At 57.6% G+C, this 19769-nt stretch overlaps 1 protein-coding gene across 1 annotated transcript; it reads left to right on the forward strand.

Moving 5' to 3' along the window:
- The first annotated feature begins 229 nt into the window (after positions 1-229).
- Msi1 (musashi RNA binding protein 1) lies at positions 230-19544 on the forward strand. The gene is made up of 13 exons (XM_051176488.1): positions 230-432; positions 603-643; positions 1220-1301; positions 1401-1485; positions 4308-4349; positions 5858-5950; positions 9201-9249; positions 10942-11024; positions 11458-11575; positions 14558-14638; positions 16408-16464; positions 18764-18832; positions 19320-19544. Exons 1-13 carry the CDS (start codon positions 374-376, stop codon positions 19523-19525), a joined length of 1065 nt encoding a protein of 354 aa, XP_051032445.1. The 5' UTR covers positions 230-373; the 3' UTR covers positions 19526-19544.
- The last annotated feature ends 225 nt before the right edge of the window (positions 19545-19769 follow it).

The raw sequence follows: 19769 nt of genomic DNA on the forward strand, positions 1-19769 counted from the left end.
CGCCGTGGGTGAGGGGTGCGGCCGCGCCCCGGGCCCGGGCCCGGCCCGGGAATCGGGGGGACCTCGCTCGCCCCCAGGACGCCCAGGAGCCCCGCGGGAGGGGGGTCCCGGCGCCGCCGCCTCCGCGGGCGCCCGGGCGCGCGCCGGGCTTTATGCGCGCAGGGCGGCGGGGGGAGGAGCCGGCAGGTCGGCCCCCGGCGGGCCCTCCCCTTGGCCGTCCCCGCCCGCCCGCCCGCCCGAGCGGGGTCGGGGGAGGGGGCAGCATGGCCTGTCCGTCCGGCCCCCTTCGCCGCGCTCCTCATCTGCCCCGCGCCGAGCGCCGCCGCCGCCGCCGCCGCCGCCGCTCCGCTGCCCGCGCCGCCCGCGGCTCCCGATGGAGACTGACGCGCCCCAGCCCGGCCTCGCCTCCCCGGACTCGCCGCACGACCCCTGGTACGGTCCGGCCCGGCCCGGCCCGGCCTGCCCAGCCCGCGTCCGCCCCGGCCCCGCCAACATGGCCGATCCGGGTCGGGCCGGGGCCTCCCCGGGGCCCGAGCCCGCGCCCCCTGCTCCCTGGCGCCCGGCGCTCACGCGGGCCCTTTGTGTCTCTGCTCCTCCCGCAGCAAGATGTTCATCGGAGGACTCAGCTGGCAGACCACGCAGGGTGAGCCAGCCCGGGGAGCGCCCGCCGGCCCCGCACCGCCGCCCGCACCCCTTGCGGCGCCCCAGCCCCGGATGCCCCTGCCCGGCCCTGCGCCCTGCTGACCCCGGGCGCCCTCGTGCCCTCCCCAGCGCCCCGCCCCGGGGACCCCGAGAGCGCAGCACGCTGGGCGAGCGCGCACGACCCGGCGCGGCTCGGGGAGCAGTCGGGGGGGGCCCGGGGGGCGCCGGGGGGGCGGGCTGGGCCCCCGGGACCCGCCAGCGGCGGCTCCAACTCCGCTCGCACCTGCGGCTCAAACTTTTGTCAGGCGGCTCCCGGAGCGGCGGGAACCCAACCGCAGCGGTCCCCCGCTCCAGCCCGGCCCGGCCCTTGGCTCCCCGAGGCCCCGGTGGGCGCCGGGAAGGCTCGGCGGGAGCCCCCGGCGAGCGCGGGGGTGGGGGGGCGGCAGCGGAGAGCGCGCGCGGGCAGCTCGGCGCGGGGGCGGTAGGGCCGCGCTGGGGTCACCGGGGGCAAAGGACGGGGGAGGAGGGGGAAGGGCCCCGGGCCTGGGCTGGTCCGAAGGCGGGTGTGTGGTTGCAGAAGGGCTGCGCGAATACTTCGGCCAGTTCGGGGAGGTGAAGGAGTGTCTGGTGATGCGGGACCCCCTGACCAAACGATCCAGGTGAGTCCTGCAGCCTCCCCTGCCGCCGGGCTCGCCCCTTGCGCCGCGGCCACCCACTGCCCTTGTAACCATCTGCCTCTCCCTCACTACGCGGCGCAGGGGTTTCGGCTTCGTCACTTTCATGGACCAGGCGGGGGTGGATAAAGTGCTGGCGCAGTCGCGGCACGAGCTCGACTCCAAAACAGTGAGTGGCCCTCGGGGTTTCGGGGGTCCTTTGGGAGTGGGAGGTTGCCGGAGGAGAGAGAGCCAGGACTCCCTCCAGGGGACACTTGGATGGGGCTCTGGAGGAGAGAGGAAGAGTTTTCTGAGAACGAGAGCTGTCATGCTCTGAAACTTTGTCAGTAGAGTTGGGGGCGGAGGGAGGGAGGAAGGAAAAGAAAATCCCAAGGCCTGGTCTGGGGTAAGATGCCACGCACACCCACTCGGGTCCTGGCGAGGAAAGCAGCAACTACTACTCTGTGAGTGCTCATCTTGATAGCTGATGGTTTGGGGTCAAGCTAGGGCCCTCTCCTACCCCAGACTGAGTGAGTCAGTGACCCATGGTGGCTTCTCTGAAATCTAACTGCTGTTTGACTCTGTGACACCCCCTTTTCCATTCCAGACCAATGGCAAAGCATCACATAGCCCCCCTCCCTTTTTCCTTCCCGGACTTCGGTCAGTGAGCCCTTGCTTTGTGTAGAAGACATGCATCTTCTCTGCCCTTACAGGGGATTTATAAACATGGAGCTAGCTTGCATGGGGGGGGGGGGGCACGTGCTGGACTAGATCTTAGGAGGAGCGGCTTGCTTGGCATTCAAACTCCTGGAACATTTTGCTTCTTTTCCACACTGCTCCCCGGTGTCGTGGACCCTGCAGGGGGCGCTGGCGGAGGCCAGCTCGGGGGTTCCACAAGGAAAAGGAGAAACATCAGAGGACCGCTTACTCGGTGATGGGGGTGACTGTCTGCCAGGGGGCCGGGACAGTGTGGCCTCTCTCCACACTCCCCCAGCCTTCTCCAGCCCTGGGCCTCCCTGCTTGGGCCAGTTACTGGCTCCTGTTTACCTGCAACAATGGCTGGTTGTGCCCAAGAATTTGTTAAATCACCGTCTGTCCCCAACTCCTCTTATCTCTGCCCAGTGGCTCCCACTCTTGCTCTTACAGTAATGAGCAAATGAGGCCAGGCCTCGACTTTGCCTGCTATGAAAGGTCTTCTTGGCTCAGCCCAGTGACCCAGGCTGGGAAAGGAGAGACAGTGCCCTATTGTTTTTGGCGACTATCTGCCATCAAGCTGCCTGTTCTCCTACCATCCCCTGTCCTCAGAGTGCACTGGTGGCTTCTGCCGCTCTCAGGAAGCTGTGCTTAGGGGTTGGGGCCGGGGGCTGGAGGACTGATAAGGGAGGGGGGTGTGGATCGTGAGATGGGTGTCCTTAGGAGATGGAGACTGCCAACCACAAGGGCTTTGTCTGTGTTTAGCATCTCTGGGCTGGGGAGGGGGCGGGAAGGAGTCTATTCTGGGTCCTGACTCCTGACTTTCACCTGTTATTTACTTGCTGGGTTTTATTTGTGTTGCCGGCTGTGAGTCAGAGTGGAGGGTGCGTGTGCGTGTGTGGCGTTGGGATTTGGTGCATGTGGGTCTGGGGGAGTATGGCATGGGCACCGCCTCTCCATCAGGGTCTGTCCACTGAGGCATGTAGGTGGGTGGGAGGCTGGGGAGGCTGCCCTGGGAGAAATAAAAAGGCGAGAACCTCCACAGAGGTGTGAAACCAAAACTTGAGGCGGGCAGTGCATGGTTTTGATTTTCTCTAGAGATCAGGGACGCTTTGCTGGAAGGAGGGCCATTGCCCTGGTGTAGGCTTTGGAGGTCCGTCTCTGGGCAGATTCCAGTAGGGGAGCTGGCAGAATTCTGCGTCCTGGTTCATGCCATGCAGGCAGAGGGGAGCTGGGGCCAGTTGGCGAGAACGAGGCCGAGTTTTGAAGGGATGGAACTTTGGGAAGAGATAGATCTTGCCTGTGATTGGCTGCTAACTTCTAAATGATGTCCGTCCATGTGAGCGCCAAGAAATTGGCATGGCCAAGCCTTGCCGGTCTCGTCTTGGTCTCAGAGTGCTGTGCTCTGTCTTCTGATGATCTGTCAGCGTGGCTTGAGCACCCAGGTGCGTCCTGGTTTCATTCCCTCTGGCTGTTCACAGTCTAGGGCAAAGGTGGCCTTCGGGTAGTGGCACCTTTGTTTGTGCAGTGGAGGGACGTTCACAAAGGGCGGCTTTCACCCTTTATCTCACTTGGGGTCCCCCACCCCCGCAGCTGCCCTCGGCAGGAGTGGCCGTGACTGTCCCCACTTTGCAGATGAGGGGACTGAGGCAAATGAAAACACTTCCAAGATTACAGGCTTGGCCTGTAGCCCAGAGTTCCTAAGTCCAAGTCCCATACCCTTCCACAGCATGCAGACTGCGGCCCGCCTCACCTGGAGCCTGGCGGCACTGTCGGGGCTGTTTGGGGCTGTTTGGGTACAGCCTCTAGGAGGGTTTGTCAGAGTCTGGAGGTAGTGAGGACGAGGGTCTGGGCTCGTCCCTCTCCTCCTAGTCCTCTCCAGACAGAGAATCTCTGTTTGCAAAGTCGGAACGGTGTGCATCACCTGGGCAGAGTTGTCTGTTCGCTCAGACCTTAGTGTATCTGATTCTTGGTGAAGTAAGACTTGGCTTGCGCCATTTGGATTTCGTTGTTGTTGTTGTTTTTCCTGTGAGCTAGACACTGTGTCACCTCATGTTCCCTGTACAGTATCTGAAGTAACCTGCAGGTGACCCTTTGGATTGATATTAGTTGTTGATGTATCGGGTGACCTTGACCTTGAAGCTCTGTGGAGTTAGATGACTGGACCCGGGGTCTCGAAGTTAGAAAGTGGCGTGTTTGGGATTTGAACTTGTGGTTATTCTTCTGTGTCCTGGGATGAGTGAGCCTGGGGGCTGTGTGGCCACCCAAAGCTGTATGTGACACCCAAGACCTCTTACATGTCTCCTGTGTCTCCTGCAGATTGACCCCAAGGTGGCCTTTCCTCGAAGAGCACAGCCCAAGGTAGGTGTGCAGATATGTGTCTGTGTTTTGGGGGCCGGGCTGGGAAAACTCTTATCCTGGGCAGTTCTGGGTAATGGTGTTCCCAGAGTTCTCCTCTGCGGCGGATGCTGCTGGAACCTCTGTTTGCAGTGTTTCTGGAATGTTCTGGGTTGTGTGGTATAGAATGAAGACAGCGTGCTGGGTAGTAGGCAGTGGATAGGCTGATGTGTGTTGGAAGAGAGGAGGTCATGTTGTTGCCCTGCATTTGAAGCCAATACAGTTTGGACCCTGAGTGTAATTCTAGCCTCATAGGGCATACTCTACAACCCTGAGTCTTGGAGGGGCAAACACGGGGTGGGCTTGTCCTAGCCGTGGGTGAGAGAGCAGCGTGCTTCTGGATTCAGGTCACGCTCCGCTCCGTCTAGTCTCTGAGGTGTGTTGTGCTTTTGAAGGGGAGGGGAGGTGGAAAACCCTTGTCTGTCACCTGTTGTGTTTTAACTCCAGCTTCTGGGGCTTTCAAGGGTTTTCTTCTAGAACGAGGGGTGGGCAAAAGGAGTTCCAAGCAAAAGAGCACTCAAAGCTTGTGATGTGGGGCCTTAGCTTTGACCCCAGACATCACGGCAACTGACCAACCAGATCGCGGTTTTTAAGCCATTGACTTACGGGGATGGGAAGAAAGGCCAAGTAAAGTACAAGACATCTGGAACCCAAGTGTGCTGAGATCGTGTCAGTACCGAACAGTCCTTCTCCAGGACATCTCATTTCCAACCCCGGATGGCAAATACGGTGCTCTGAGACTCTGAACCCTGAATCCCATCAAGGCAGGCAGCTCCTGCCAGGGCAGAGGCCAAGAAGTTTTAGAAGGCAGAAAGGGCCATCTCTGGAGAGGGTCCAGCAGAGGGTCTGAAAGCAATTATGGAGCAGGTATTCGAAGGAAGCCACACCAGGGAGCACATGGTTGGAATTGGGTTAATTCCATTAAGCAGTTTGGTGACAGAAGGTGCCTTAGTGTTAGGATGGGGCTGGGAATTGCCTCGGATTAGCCATGCGCTCCTGGGGTAATTAGGACCATGTGTTCTTCCTAAAACAGGGCTGGGGCCACGGGGCTGCCAGAGGTTGGGTTAGGAGGAAGGTTGATGAGGAAAATGTCGGTGTTAAGTTTGGTGACACCCTGTGGTGGCTTTGGTGTCCCCCTGGAGGACTGGTGTAGTCTTCATCCTCGGCAATGGGTCTGGGCTACTGGCATTACCCCCCCCCCCCCGCCCTTGTATAGTTCCTTAGGGAAGGCGTTTTCCATACACAGACCCCAGGGAGAGAGGCACACTCAAGCCGGCCAGGGTGTGGGGTACACAGCTGGCTGTGACAGGCCTAGAGGCAGGAGTCCAAGGGGGAGCTTGGGAGGGGGCCTTGGAGAGGCTGGGGCTACTGAGAGCTTGTCAGCTGGCATCCTGGCAGGGGACCCCCCCCAGCCCCTGCTGGTGGCGGTAGGCCGCAGGACTCACGTGTCCACTCATTCCTTCCCCTAACAGATGGTCACTCGAACGAAGAAGATCTTCGTGGGGGGGCTATCGGTGAACACCACGGTGGAGGACGTGAAGCAGTATTTTGAGCAGTTCGGAAAGGTAGGTCTTCACTGGGATGCTAGGGCTGGGAAAGCACCAGAGAGCAGATCAGGCCAGGTTGGGGGGGGGGAGACGGTCCCATCACCCCAGCAACAGGCAGAGGAGGGTCTGGACCCCGTGCAGGTGACGTCAGACCCAGTCACAGTTTGGGTTCCCCCTCCCATCTCTGGGCCTCAGACTCTGGAGAGAGGAAGCTGCCTAGCCGGCCTCTTCATTACCTCCCTCTGCCTTTTTCTCCTGCCTCTTCTCTCCAGTGTCCCGGGGGAGGAGGTGCTCCTGTAGCCAGTTCAATCCGGTCCTCCCCTTGGCCTCCTGGGAACTCTTGCACCTGTCCAGGCCACAGGCAGCTGCACCTTCTGTCCCCCCCAACCCCTTCCTGGGGAGGATGATAAGAAGGCAATAAATAGGAATCCTTATTGCCTTGGGTACCCTGTCTAGCCAGGTAGGGAGCTGGGGATGGCCGCTGATCCCTTAGGTCCTGTAACTGCAGAAAACATCCCAAAGTCGGCTCTGGCTCTTGGGTGTGTCCTTGGGACTGTGTTCCAGGGCTTTGGAAGAGGTAGGCCATGAAAAGGTGTGGTGCCACTAAGACAATAAAGGTATCCCCCGAAAAATCAAACAGTGCAGACTTAAAGGTTCCGTGGGGAAATGTCAAAGGGGTTGTTGTCTGGAGTGCAGGGGTGACAGAGGGGAGGGCCGGCAGCCTGCTTGAGAGTTTCAGGTGAGATAGGCCAAGGACGTTGGCTCCTTTGCTCCCTCCATCATGGCCTATGAATTCCCTAGCAGGCCAGGCTGGACCAGGCTTGGGAAACAGATAGTGAGCTGTGGCTGGGTGGGGGGTCTGCGGGCCAGAGGATGCTGACGTGTTGGGGCCAGAGGCCTTGGCTCAGGCGTCTCCTTGGGGACCTGGGTCCAAGATGCAGGGCAGGCAGAGCCTGGGCCCCAGAGGGAAGGACGCTCCTGGGAAGCTGCAGGCCCGGCTCGGCTCCGGCGGGGTGTCTTTGTGTCTGAGCACCGAGCATTAGAGCCCGCACTAATCTGATCCAGCAGCTGTGATTGGAGGCCGCCTGCCCCCGGGGCCGGCGTTGCCATGGCAACCGGGCCCCAGGAGAAGCCGTCAGCGGCCGCGTCTTTTGTTCGGGCCTAAATCGGCGTTGGCATGTGAAACCGGCCCGGGGAGGCCAGGGGGAGCTGGAGAATAGGCTGCCAGGGAGCGAGGGGACAGCCGGGAATGCCAAGGGCCCCGCGGCTGGGGGGCCACCCCCCCGGATCGAGGGGCCGCCACCGAGGGGGGAACAATGGTCAGCCGCCATGGCTGCCACTCAGGCTTAGCCGCCGCCGAACTTGGCGGCTCCCACTGGTCAGCAGGCCGCGGCCGCGCCCCTCCCCCCGAGCCCCCCGCCCCCGGGTTCCCATGGAGACCAAAGCCTATTAAGGACACCGGGCTGGTAGCCTCCCTCCCCTCGGCCGGCCCCAGGAGGGGGACACCAGCGGTGTGGGGGGCCCTGCACCCCCCGGTCCCTTTGCTAACGCGCTGCACCCCAGCCTCGACCCCACCGTCTCAGTGCGGGTCTGTCCGGCCAAGCCCAGCTTGAAGGGCGACGTTGGGGACCAAGGATACTGAGTTTGGAAGGTTGGGCAGGAGAGGGCCGGAAGGACTGGATTTGACCTGAATCAGTTTGTGGGTCAGGCAAGAAACCCAAAGCTGCAGGATTAAGGAGGAAGGGTGTGGCTGGTGGTTTTTTTTTTTTTTTTCTTCTTCTTCTTCATTCATTCATCCATTCAAAAATAATTAATTGAGCACAAGTGAAGATGCTCAGTAGAATAGTGATGTCGATTATGACCGACGCAGCTGTCCTGTTGGGACTGTGGGCAGGTCCCTCCATAATAAAGATAATGGCAGCTGCTACTTACCGAGTGCATCCTGGACCCTGGCGACCGGAAGCTGAGTATTCCGTGTCCTCCTTACATTTAACTCCTCGGAGGAGTAATCTCTATTAATGCCCATTCTACAGAGGGGTCCAAGTCTTAGAAACCTAAAGCCTTTTACCCAAGGACGCCCAGTCAGCAAACACAGTATCCAAGCTGCAGCTCGCGCCTGCTCGGCCCTAAGCCTTCCTTTAGACCCTCCTGGATTTCCATTTTCCAGTGCTTAAGCTAGGGATGAGGTGTGCGGAGCCTGAACTGCCGACTTGGGGTCTGACGTGTGAATGAACCTGGCCATCGGCTGGGGAGCGTAGATGGCATATTCCTGCAGGGAACTGCCCCTTTCCACCGAGATTCTCCAGGAACCCCACTGTCTACTAGTTCAGTGGGGTCTCTGTTCCTTCTGGGAAAAAACAGAGACCTTGTCTAGCTTGACCCCCAAGGAGAGCTTCCGGGTTCTCGAAGGAGGCCCACCCTAGTTCTGGTTCTGCACTTCCTGTGTTAATGAGGCACCAGAGGCATCTTTTAAGACAGATGAAGGGCCTGGAGTAGGTTGGGGGGAGGCTGTGCCTCCTAGTCTGAGGATTTTCCCCTGCCTAGGAGTCAGGTCAGTGGTCGGCTCCGAGGTGGGCTGAGGAGGGAAGGCAGGGAGGCAAGCGTTGCCTGCAGAGGATGTTTGGAGGGAGTAACAAGGAGCTGTGGCTGGGGTTCAGGCGAGTATAGCCGCTGTCGACCCTCCCCCTCCCCCCCTCACCTCTCCCCCTCCCCCAGCCAGTTCAAGGCAAGCGGCTCAGGCAGTGAACTCTACTTGCTTTAATTACAGCCTCTAGCGAAAGGAAACCTCAATTAGAGAACAGCTCTGTAGCAGAAGGGAGTCTGGCTGCTGGCCTTTTCCAAAAAGGGAAGAGGCTTTGGTTTTCCCACCTCACAGCCTTGCCCCCCCCCCCATATTTCTTTCCCTAGTACCTACTTAGTGCCTTTCCCTCCCTGCCTTGGTGCATGCAGGACTTGCTGCTGTGTGATCCTGGGCGGGCAACTTCACCTCTCTGAGCCCATTTCCTTTAGCTATACAGTGGGGATGAGCCTGTTCGGGCAATGTGGCGATGATAGATAGAAGCCAAGTGTCAGGCATACATTTGGAGTCTAATAAATAAATACAGGCCAATCTGTTGAGAATCCCTGGTTGACCCTAGTGTGCTGTGCCATCTAGGATGCTGTCCCGCCCCCCAGGGAGCAGGTTTAAGATAAAGCCTGGGGTAGATGAGGGGTGTCGGTTTGGGGAGCCCCCGGCCTGTGGGTCCTAACGCGGCAGGCTGTGTTTCAGGTGGATGATGCCATGCTGATGTTCGACAAAACCACCAACAGGCACCGAGGTGAGTGTGGCCCCTCCCCCTCCCCAGGCTGGGCTGGGGCCTGTGGTGGGGGCTACAGGTCACAGCTGCCCTTCATGCTGCCTCCTGACATCCTACCCTTGCAGAGCTGAGTCCTCTGCAGGGCCTGGCCTCACAGAAAGCTTTTGTCTCTCTCTTTCCTGCACTCGAAACTTTGCCAACTGCAGACACATGCAAGGAGCCGAGGACGCCCCCACAGTACCGTGTGTCCCTCCTTGGACAGTGTCTGTCCCTGCCCCAGTTTACCTTGTCCCTGGTAACCAGAACAGAGGCCAAGCTGCCTCAGGGCCAGTTTGACTCTAAGCCTCAGGCAGTCTGCTCGGCCACAGCTCCCACCCCAAGCTAAGCCCAGGCCCCCAGTCCCCTTGGCCCCGAACCTGGTCACATCTGGGCCTCTCTGCTGTGTCCTATCTGGTGATTTTCTCCCAAGGGTCTTGCCTTCTGAGAAATCCCCAGCCCGGCCCTCGGGGGACTTCCCTGAAGAGATGGCAGGGGCAATTTCTCCAGTGGCTGCAGGGTTTTAGCTTCTTTGGGCAGTGTGCTGTGCGCTATGAGTGTGTAGTGGGCGTGGTGAGGCCGGTCTGCGTGTGCCTGCTGTGTCAGGGCAAGCACGCCAGTAGAGTGCCCCTGCGTGTCTGTGAGCTAGGGTTTGCATGTGCACACACCTGTTCTCTGGGAGGTTTGGGCATGTGCATCTGAGAGAAAATAAATGGCATGTTAGTTGTGGGGTCATCCCTCTGTTTCTATGGATTTTCATTTGTTTATTTATTTATTTTTGCATCTTTGGGTTCAAGGAACCTCAGTTTAAAAAGGCCCGCCCCCAGAGAAATGCTTTATAAAAGGCTGAGAACGTAGCCCAGTGGGCTAACAGATGCAAGACCCCGTTTCCGTCTCCAGCACTGAAGAAAGAAAGAGACGAAATAAAAGAAAAGGCCTCCCAGGCCATGTTGCGTCTGTCCGAGAACAGATGTTTCGCTTGCCACTGCTCTGTGAATAGAGTGCAGTGGGATTCATGGACAATAGAACCCTAGATAGGATCTGAAGTTCACTGCAGGGCACGCTATAGAAACATGCCATTCTGTATAATGAACCTGAGCAAGCCATAGATTTGGGGGGGGCAGGGTGGGCACCTAGAACCCTTACCCTCTGATTCCAGAGGATGACTATGTTTCCATGGTGGTTCCACCACTTTTAAAAAAAATTATTTTATCTCTATGTGTGTGCGCTTGTGTGGTCTGTGTAAGTATGTGCTGGGTGTGGGGGTGACCTTGGAAGCCAACTGGAGTTATAAGCAGTAATGGAGCAGCCCAATGGGAGTGTGGGGGAATCGAACTCAGGTCCTCTGGTAGAGCAGCGAGTGCTCTTAGCTACTGAGCCATCCCTCCAGTCTCAGAGCTACCACTTTCTAACTTGGCTATGTGACCTTGGACAGGTTAGGTCACCTCTCTGAGCCTCCAGCTTGCTCATCTGTAATTTGGGATTTGAAACCTTGACTCAGCCCGTCAGCAGTTGAGATACTCTAAGGCTGAGGGCAGGGCCTTTCATTAACTCTCAGACACTTGCCCACACTGCCCGGAAGAGATGAGCTGTGGTGTTATGTGTGGCATGGGGCTTGGTGTTGACCGTGAATGAGCCCCGGTTCTGACCCTGCCCTTGCCCCTTATCCCCCTCCAGGGTTCGGGTTTGTCACGTTTGAGAGTGAGGACATCGTAGAGAAAGTGTGTGAGATCCACTTCCATGAAATCAACAACAAAATGGTAAGCTGGGACCAGATGAGGGTTGGGGGTCAGACTCCATGATGACGCAGTGGGCGGGGCTTGGGGAGGGAGCTCTGGGGTTCTGAAAATGGGCAGGGCTGGTTCTCCCAGAAGTCAGTCCCTCTCAGAGCCCATGTTTTTATAAGATGTGAATGCCAGCTTCATGTGATGGTACACATCTCTAACTGCAACTTTCTGGAGAAGGGAAAAGGGATTTTCACAAGTTCTAGGCCAGCCTGGACTGCATAGCAAGTTGCAAGCTAGCCAGAGCTACACAGTAAGGCTCTGTCTCTAAATAAATAAATGCATCTAATTAAAACTAAAGATAAATAGGAATCACAGTACGCGTTCGCTCCAGAAATTATAATAAACAGCCCCACCCCCACCCCCCAGTAGAGCAGGAAGCTCCGCTGACCATCAGGTTTCATTGCAGGTGGAATGCAAGAAAGCTCAGCCAAAGGAAGTGATGTCCCCGACGGGCTCAGCCCGGGGCAGGTCTCGAGTCATGCCCTACGGAATGGACGCCTTCATGCTGGGCATCGGCATGCTGGGTAAGTGCTTGGCCTACATCTGTGGCTTCTTCCTGCCTAGATCGGCTCCTGGGGCTCCTGGGGCTTGGGTGGGCGGGGCCTGTGGGCGGGGCTTCTCTGCGGTCTGCCCTCCTGCCTGAGTGATGGATGGCAAAGCTGCTTCAGACCTGGCAGGCCTGCCCAAGGTGCGCAGTTTGGTGTGGAGCACTGCCCTCTTGTGGCCGCTCCGGCATAGGTCAGCCGCTCCTCTGCCCCATCGAATTGTCTGTAGAGCACATGTGTGTGCCGGTCCCTCTGCGGGAATTCCAGCAGTGGTTGCCCTGAGATTTGTGGTTTGTCGGGGAAAACAAGTAAGTAAGAAGACAGATAAGTGTAGGATAAAGTATAATACCAGGAGAGTGGTCAGAGGGAACCGGAGAGCCTGCAACTATGTGAGTCTGCAGGGTGAGTGGGTGCTCGCGGCGGGAGGGCAGGGAGACGAAGGCGTGCCAGAGGCTGCCTCTCCTTACCCAGCTAGACTCTCCCCCCGTCTGTCTGTCTGTCTGTCTCGCTCCCTCCTTCCCGCTCTCTCTCCCTCTCCCTCCCTCTCTCTGTCTCTGTCTCTCTCCCTCCCTCCCTCCCTCCCTCTCTCTGTCTGTCTCTCTCTGGCTTTTGATTAAACTCCGTCTGTTACTGGCTTGTCTTGTCTGTGGAAAGTAGACTTCTCCTCGGTCACTCTGACTCCTGAGCCAGCATCTTCTGAGTTTCCAGTTCTGTCTTTTGAATCCTCCTTGTGTGTACAGCTTGGTGATGTCATTGTACTTTCCATCAGGGTCCTGGTGGTTAGAGATGATTAGTGGCTGTGATGTGGCCCTTCTTTCTCAGAGGGGAATAGGCTCTCCGCGTAGAGCTCTGGAGACTCGAGCTTGGTTCCCGAAGCTCTTCTAGCTGGGTGTCCTCAGCTCTGATGGTGTCCCCTTCTGCCTCTGTTCCCAGTCTCAAAAATAAACAACAATAAATATTAATAATAATAGTGATAAAATTAATTTTGGCTGTTCTAGAACTCGCTGTGTACACCAAGCTGGCCTTAAATTCACTCTGTAGACCAGGCTGGCTTTAAATTCACAGAGATCTGCCTGCTTCTGCCTCCAAGGGCTTAGAGCACTTTTTAATTTTTAAAATGTTGTTATTGTGAATGTTGTGTGTGAGTGTGTGCGTGTGTGTTTGTGGTGTGAGTGTGCATGTGAGGTATGTGAATGTGTGCATGAGTGTTGAGTATGTGTGTGTGTTGTGTGTGTATGTGTTGTGTGTGTTGTGAGTGTGTGTGTTATGACTGTGTGTGGTGTGTGGTGTGTGTGTGGTATGTGTGTTGTGAGTGTGTGTGTTGTGTGTGTGGTGTGAGTGTGTGTGTTGTGTGTTGTGAGTGTGTGTGTGTTGTGAGTGTGTGTGTGTTGTGAGTGTGTGTGTGGTGTGTGTGTGGTGTGTGTGTGTGGTGTGAGTGTGTGTGTGGTGTGTGTACATGCAGGCCAGTGCACATGCCTGGCAGCATGCTGTGATGTTTTACTCAGTTCTCCATCCCTCCTGTGTGGCTTCTGGGGTTAAACTCAGATCATCAGGCCTGCTTAGCAAGTGCTTTACCCTCTGAGCCATCTCGCAGCCCCCGCCCCCAACTTTTTATTTATTTATTAGCATTGTGTGTGTGAGAGCAGGTGCACACAGGGGTCAGAGGTCAACTTTCAGGCGTCGAGTCCTTCCCACGGTGGACTCCGCTGGGTACCAACCCAGACTGTCAGGGCTGGGGTGAGTGGTCTTAGCGCCTCCCCTCACGGTGTAGTCAGCGTTAGAATTTTATGTTGATGAAATTTTCATCTAATGTACTATCCTGTACTACTTTTAGTTCCCAGAATGTTTTTGCTGTTGCCAGATTGTTTGTTTGACACAGGGTCTCACTTTGTAGTCTTGGCTATCCTAGACCAGGCTGGATTCACAGCAATCCTCCTGCCTCTGCCTCTTGAGGGCTGGGATAAAGGTGTGCGCCACCATGCCTGGCTCTGCTTTATTTATTTCTTGTTTGTTTATGGCTGAAGTGATTTGTGAGCTGCTTTACCCTCATTCCCAACGCTAAAATGTCAGAAAACCCAGTAATAGATGGTTTGACCGGCACTGGCGCAGTGGGCCGAACTCTGCTGTGCAGTCATGGTGACGAGTTCATATCCCTAGGGCCCTCTCGGAAGCCCGTCGAGGCTCACATCTGCAACCTCTGTGCTGGGGGCTCACTCGTCATCCGGTCTATCTTAGCTCTAGGCTCAGTGAGAGACCCTGCCTCTAAATAAAATAAGGCAGAGAGTGACGGGAAGGACACGCATGTGTGTACACACACACACACACACACACACACACACACACACACACACGAAACTTAAATAGTAAAAGAAGTAAGGGGTGGTGAAGAACCAGGGGTGCCATTATATAGAGAGAGGGTTTTTCTGGGGGGGGGGACTGTAAGTCCTTACAGAAACCAGGAGATGTCGTGGTAGAAATTGTAGGCTGCAGGCAGAAAGCGAGTAGGGAGGCCCGGCTGACACGCGAGCGTAGCAAGGCCTCGGTGGCCTCACCGGGAATGACACAGGCAGAAATGACGTGCGGAGGCCCTGGGCTGAGCTCTGCAAACTGGAAAAGCAACAAGTCAGGGTGGGAAACGAGGGCCTGAGGAAGGGGGAGCTCAAGTGGCAAGGAGTCGGTGGCAGGGTTGCGTTGTCCTCGGTCCCCGTCGCCTCTCCGTGCCTCGGCTTCCATGCCTGTACGTTGGGGCTTCTTGCCACGTCTCCCTGTTACAGCACTTGCAAGGTTGAACGAGGTGATAGACAGTACTCCGTGCCTGGCAGGAGACGGCCGCACAGAAGCCTTTTGGGAAACTGAGTCATCTGTGACGAGGTGTAGGAAGGAACATGAGCAGCTCAGATCTGAGCCAGCTGTGCCCCAGCTGTGGGCAAGGCATCTCATGCTGCCCCTTTGTCCCATCAGGTTACCCGGGTTTCCAAGCCACTACCTACGCCAGCCGGAGTTACACAGGCCTCGCCCCTGGTTACACCTACCAGTTTCCCGGTAAGTCCTGCCGGGTGACCGTCCGCCACTAGCATGTCTCCAGTTCCCAGGCCACGTGAATTCCTCAGGGCGGTGGTGTCTGGGTGCATGGCTGGGGGGTCTACCTACTGGAGGCTTGGAAGGAAGGGCGTGCGTGTCTCGGAGGAAGGACACCCCCGCCCCCTCCACAGGTGAGAGTCGGGTGCCAGCTGTGTCCCTGCATGGAATAGTTCTTACCCAGCCATTCATTCTCTGTCTTCTGCCTTTCTCTGATCCCTACCTGACCTCAGGGTTGCCAGTCCTACCAAAGACAGCGCAGGGCTAGCAGTGGGGGATCCCCCAAGGGCCCGTGACAATCAGGCCTTCACAAATGTACTTAAAGGTGTTGTCCTGAGCCCTTCGTACAGGGTCACACGGCCTGAGAGGCTCTCACAGGGTCACAGGCTACACGCTGAACCTCAAGAGCTGATGTCATCACCATCATTTATAATTCTGTGTAAAGACCAGACCTGTCATTTAAACAGATTTCAATAGAATTTTGGGCTGTCCTGCTACTGTTTGCTATCGTTTCCCGTAAGTCTCAAAGCATTCCCAGGCCCTTATGTATTTACCTAGTGCTGGGAATGGACTCAGGACCTCACACATGCCAGGCCAGGCTCTGACAGAGCCACATCCCTCAGTGTTATCCATTGGTCTTTGAAGCAGAGCCTTCCGTAGCCTAGACTGGCTTCACAGGCACTGTGTAGCCATGCATACCTCTTCAGTGCCATGATTCCAGGTCAGGCACCCAACCGGCCTCCTTACTTATCTTCATCCCCCCCCCCTCCTGCCCCCAGTACTGGGAATTGAACTCATGGCCTTAGGAACGTTAGGCAAATGCTCCCCACTGAGGTACACCCGACTGTAGGGGGCCCTAAGTGTTCCTATCCTCTGCTCTTGGGCTGAGTATAGATGTTGTCTGACCCTCCCAAGAATCCCGTTTTATAGACTAAGAGACCAGCTGTTGAGGGAGGATGGGAGGGATCTGATTGGGAAGTGGTGTCACAAGGACACTGGCTGTTCTTGGGGTCGGAGGTTCAATTCCTAGCACCCATGTGATGGCTTGCAGCTGTCAGTAACTGCCGTTGGCAGGGTATCTAAAACCCTTCTGTCAACTCGAACCAGGAGTGCATGTGGTAGAAATATATACATGTAGACAAAACACTCACACACACACACACACACACACACACACACTCACACACACACTCACACACACACACACACACACACACACACACACACACACACACGGGTTTTTTGAGACAGGGTTTCTCTGTGTAGCCCTGGTTGACCTGGAACTCACTCTGTAGACCAGGCTGACCTGGAACTCACAGAGATCCTCCTGCCTCTGCCTCCTGAGTTCTGGGACTAAAGGTGGGCGCCACCATCTCAGGGCTAATATAAGTACATCTTAAAACACAAACAGGTCTTGAAGTAGAGCGAGTGCCCGCCTGGCTGTGTAAGGCCCTGGGTTCAGCTCTTAGCACCGAGAGTCAGGGCCCCTGGTGCCCGTGTTGCTTTGTGTGCAGGGTTAGGTGGTACCTCTGCCTTCGCTCTGTCTTCTCTCTCTCTCCTGTGTCACCCACTGCCCCGACCTCACCTGAGACTGCACTTTCCATTCCCAGCTCTGGAGTCCCATGCACGGCCCATCCCCCACCCGTGGTCCCCGTGGGCGCATTTCTTCCCCCTCAGCCACACCAGACGGGGTTCCTTTACTTCTTCCTAAGCTGTTTTACGTTTCATTTTAGAATTCCGTGTAGAGCGGACCCCTCTCCCGAGCGCCCCAGTCCTCCCCGAGCTTACAGGTCAGTGGCTCGGATTTTGTGTATCTCATAGGCCACGTGGGGAGAAAGGGAGAGGGACCGTCCCCAGGTAAAGGTGGCAGGACCCCTTCCTCCTCGCCGCCAGCCCCATGGCTGTGAGGACACGGCAGGCTGTGCCTGGGCACTGGCCAGTTGGTTCAGCTACATGGCCCTCGAGGGTGGGGCGTGAGGCCAAGCAAAGCAGATGTAGGTAAAGTCACTCATTCATCCATTTGGCAAATATTTATGCAGCACCTCCCATGTGCCAGGCACCAGGCACTGTGGTGCCCAGTGGAGAACAGGCCGCTTCACAGACTGAAGCACGGTGGGCTATGGGGACTTTGTACACGGACTGGGCGTGCCTGTACCCGGTGCCAGCCCACCCCTTGAGGGGCCCCAGATGCAGCACCCACGTGCCCTTTCTCCCGAGAAGCCAGAACCCCCACTTCACTCATAGGAAAATTTCCAGTCCTTACCCTGTCATGATAGCGCTTCCCAACACATCAAGATACCCTGGGCCAGTGACCCATGGCTCCACCTGACCCCAGGGGTGCCGGTGGGTGGGCCAAACGGCTCAGCTGCCAGGCTGAGTGGGTGTTTAGTGTGCACTGGGGCTTCTCTGTCCAACCCCGATTCTCTCCCACTCTGCCTGCAGACCCTGCCCCCAACCTGGCTTCAGCTCTTCCTGCGGGGGGGGGGCGGCAGCGCAAGGGTCTGTCAAAATGGGAGCCGGAGAAGGGAGACACAGGGCAAAGGAAGGGCGGGGAGGCAGCTGAGCCCTGGACACCTGGAGTGAGAGGGTCTCTGTGTGAGGACCTACTGTGTGCAACATATGCCGCCAGGCCGCGGTGGGGCGTGGGGGGAGAAGGGTCAAGGCTGCCCAGGCCCTGCTCTCACTGAGTGTGCAGGCAAGCAAGGGTAACAGACATTTATCATGCCAAGAAAAACTCTTTACACCGGGATAAACGCTCAGTGAGGTCGGCTACTTTGCTTTGTGAAGAGGTTAGGACCGAGACCTCAGTGCCCAGGGCCCACCCTGTAGGCTTGAGTCAGGAAATGTCCACGCTGAAGGGTGGCAGGAGAGGGCATGGGTTCCAGTCTCTATCGCTCTTGGAGTGTGGTGTCCAAACTTTTCCCTTGGCTCGGAACAAAGAGATTTGGGTATTTTATGTGTTCAGTACATATTTACTGTGCTGACGCTGGACCAGGCACCGGTGGGGGGTGGGGGGGACACGACACATAAATTAGATAAGGCCCCTGCCTTCCAGGAGTTGGTGTGTTAATAGAGACAGATGGACTAATGGATGATAAAGCACATCACTGTGCCTAGGGCTTGGGGTCTCATGCTGGTGGGAGGGCAAGGGGCGGAGCCTCAGTGGGAAGAAGCCGGGTGATGGTCTGCAGAGGTGGCCCCAGAGCTCAGGAACCGCAGTCCCCGTGTTTGAGTCCCCTGCACAATGCACAGATGCTAAGATGTTCGGGGGATGGGCTGGGGGATGGATGGGTTTATCTGCACGAAGCCCTGGCGTCAGTTCCCAGCACCGTGCAGAAGCGGTTACGACGGCAAACGCCTATAAGCCCCGCACTCGGGAGGTGGAGGCAGGAGAATGGGAAGTGAGTCTGGGGCCAGCCTGGACTACCCGACAAGGGCACGGCTCAGAGAAGCCAAAGAGAAGTTGGGGGACAGGGGCGGGGATGACAAAAGGCAGAGGCCTCTTTTACCTTTATAGCGCAGACATTTGTTAAGTACCTGTTGTATACAGAGCTGCTGAGGAAACTGGGAAGAGAAGAGCCCTGTGTCCAAGGGAGGAAGACAGAAGAGGGGCCGAGGGACTTGGAGGGGGCACAGGTTGTTTTTAGCCTGGAAGTCAGGGAGGCCTGGAGTCAGGGAGGAGACTGAGGGGACTCAGAACACAGCAGCAAGCCTGTTATTGTCCTGTCCCGGTGGGGAGCTCTATAGCTCACAGTCCTCAGCTAACGGGCCTGGCTTCTGTGCCGTGGCCTCGGCGACTAGCTGGGAAAAGGAAGATAATGTCCTGACCACTCTGAGCTGACTCTGTCCTGACAGGGGCCCTGCGGACCAGGTGCTACTGCTCTGCCAGCGTGGAAACCGAGGCTGGGCTCCCTGGGATGCGTCGGGCCAGGGCACAGAATGGCTGTCCGTGCTTTGACCTGGGGAGTGGGGGCGGGGACGCACTGACCCCTTCTCCAAGCTGGGGCCTGGCGGGAGAAGCCCCACCAGATGGTAGGGTCCCCTCTCGTCCCTCTTCCTTGTACTCAGTGCCCACACTTTGTCTTCCAGCCATCCCTCTCACTGCTTATGGTCCGATGGCGGCGGCGGCAGCGGCGGCGGCTGTAGTTCGAGGGACAGGTGAGGCCTTCCGGGAAGGGAGCCCATTGACAGGGGGGCTCATTTATCACTCACCCTGACGTGTTGGCTGAGCTGAGTACAGCAGCCGGCCGAGGGGGACACGGGCCATACACACTGGGTATCAGGGTGCAGAGCCTCTGGGGACATCAGGTCCTCCAGGAGTTGAGAGAAGGCGAAAGAAGGGCAGGGGTCGTCGTAGCTGAGGGAACTTCACGGGTTAGTTACAGCCGCACAGCCGCAGGGAGCAACAGTGGCAAAGGCCAGCCTCACCCTCTGCACCAGGCAGCTGGGGGTGGGGCTTACTTACAGGGGCTCCCAGGGAGAGGCGGCTGCAGCGGCCAGGGCCTGGGGAGAAAGAAGGGACACGGTGACCTCCAGGGAGGGCGAGGGCGGCTGCCGGCCCTGGGCAGGGATGGGAGGGAGTTGGGTGTGTCGTGGGGTGGCCGTGGGCACCCGGGCTATCACTGTCTTCTTTCTGGGTTGCCAGGCTCTCACCCCTGGACGATGGCTCCTCCTCCAGGTTCTACTCCCAGCCGCACAGGGGGCTTCCTGGGGACCACGAGCCCCGGCCCCATGGCTGAGCTCTATGGGGCGGCCAACCAAGACTCGGGGGTCAGCAGTTACATCAGCGCCGCCAGCCCTGCCCCCAGCACTGGTTTCGGCCACAGCCTCGGGGTGAGTGGCCTGGCCTGAGGGCCTCCACCTCGCCCCCTCATCCTGGGCGATCTCTGAAATTGGGGGCGGGAGAGGCTTTGTCCATTTTCTCGTGCCAAGTGAGACTGAGGGACAGTGAGGACAAGAGGGTGCCTTGTGACGAGTTTCCCCACTGTCTACCGGACACTGGTGACGCCAGGGTGTTGGGCAGACAGGGTACCATCTCCGTTCTGTGTGGTCAGAGGCCAGCAGGAGTACCCCAGTGCTAACCAGGGAATTGCTC

The sequence above is a fragment of the Phodopus roborovskii genome, unplaced genomic scaffold (assembly GCF_943737965.1).
Source record: "Phodopus roborovskii unplaced genomic scaffold, PHOROB, whole genome shotgun sequence".
Taxonomy (NCBI): Eukaryota; Metazoa; Chordata; class Mammalia; order Rodentia; family Cricetidae; genus Phodopus; species Phodopus roborovskii.

What these genes read in the sequence shown, in the direction of transcription:
- Msi1 (XM_051176488.1), top strand. Translation starts at nt 374, where the DNA reads ATGGAGACTGACGCGCCCCAGCCCGGCCTCGCCTCCCCGGACTCGCCG. An exon ending in CAGCTGGCAGACCACGCAGG is followed by an intron (nt 644 to 1,219) that starts GTGAGCCAGCCC and finishes GTGTGGTTGCAG; the next exon opens with AAGGGCTGCGCGAATACTTC. An exon ending in ATTTTGAGCAGTTCGGAAAG is followed by an intron (nt 5,951 to 9,200) that starts GTAGGTCTTCAC and finishes GCTGTGTTTCAG; the next exon opens with GTGGATGATGCCATGCTGAT.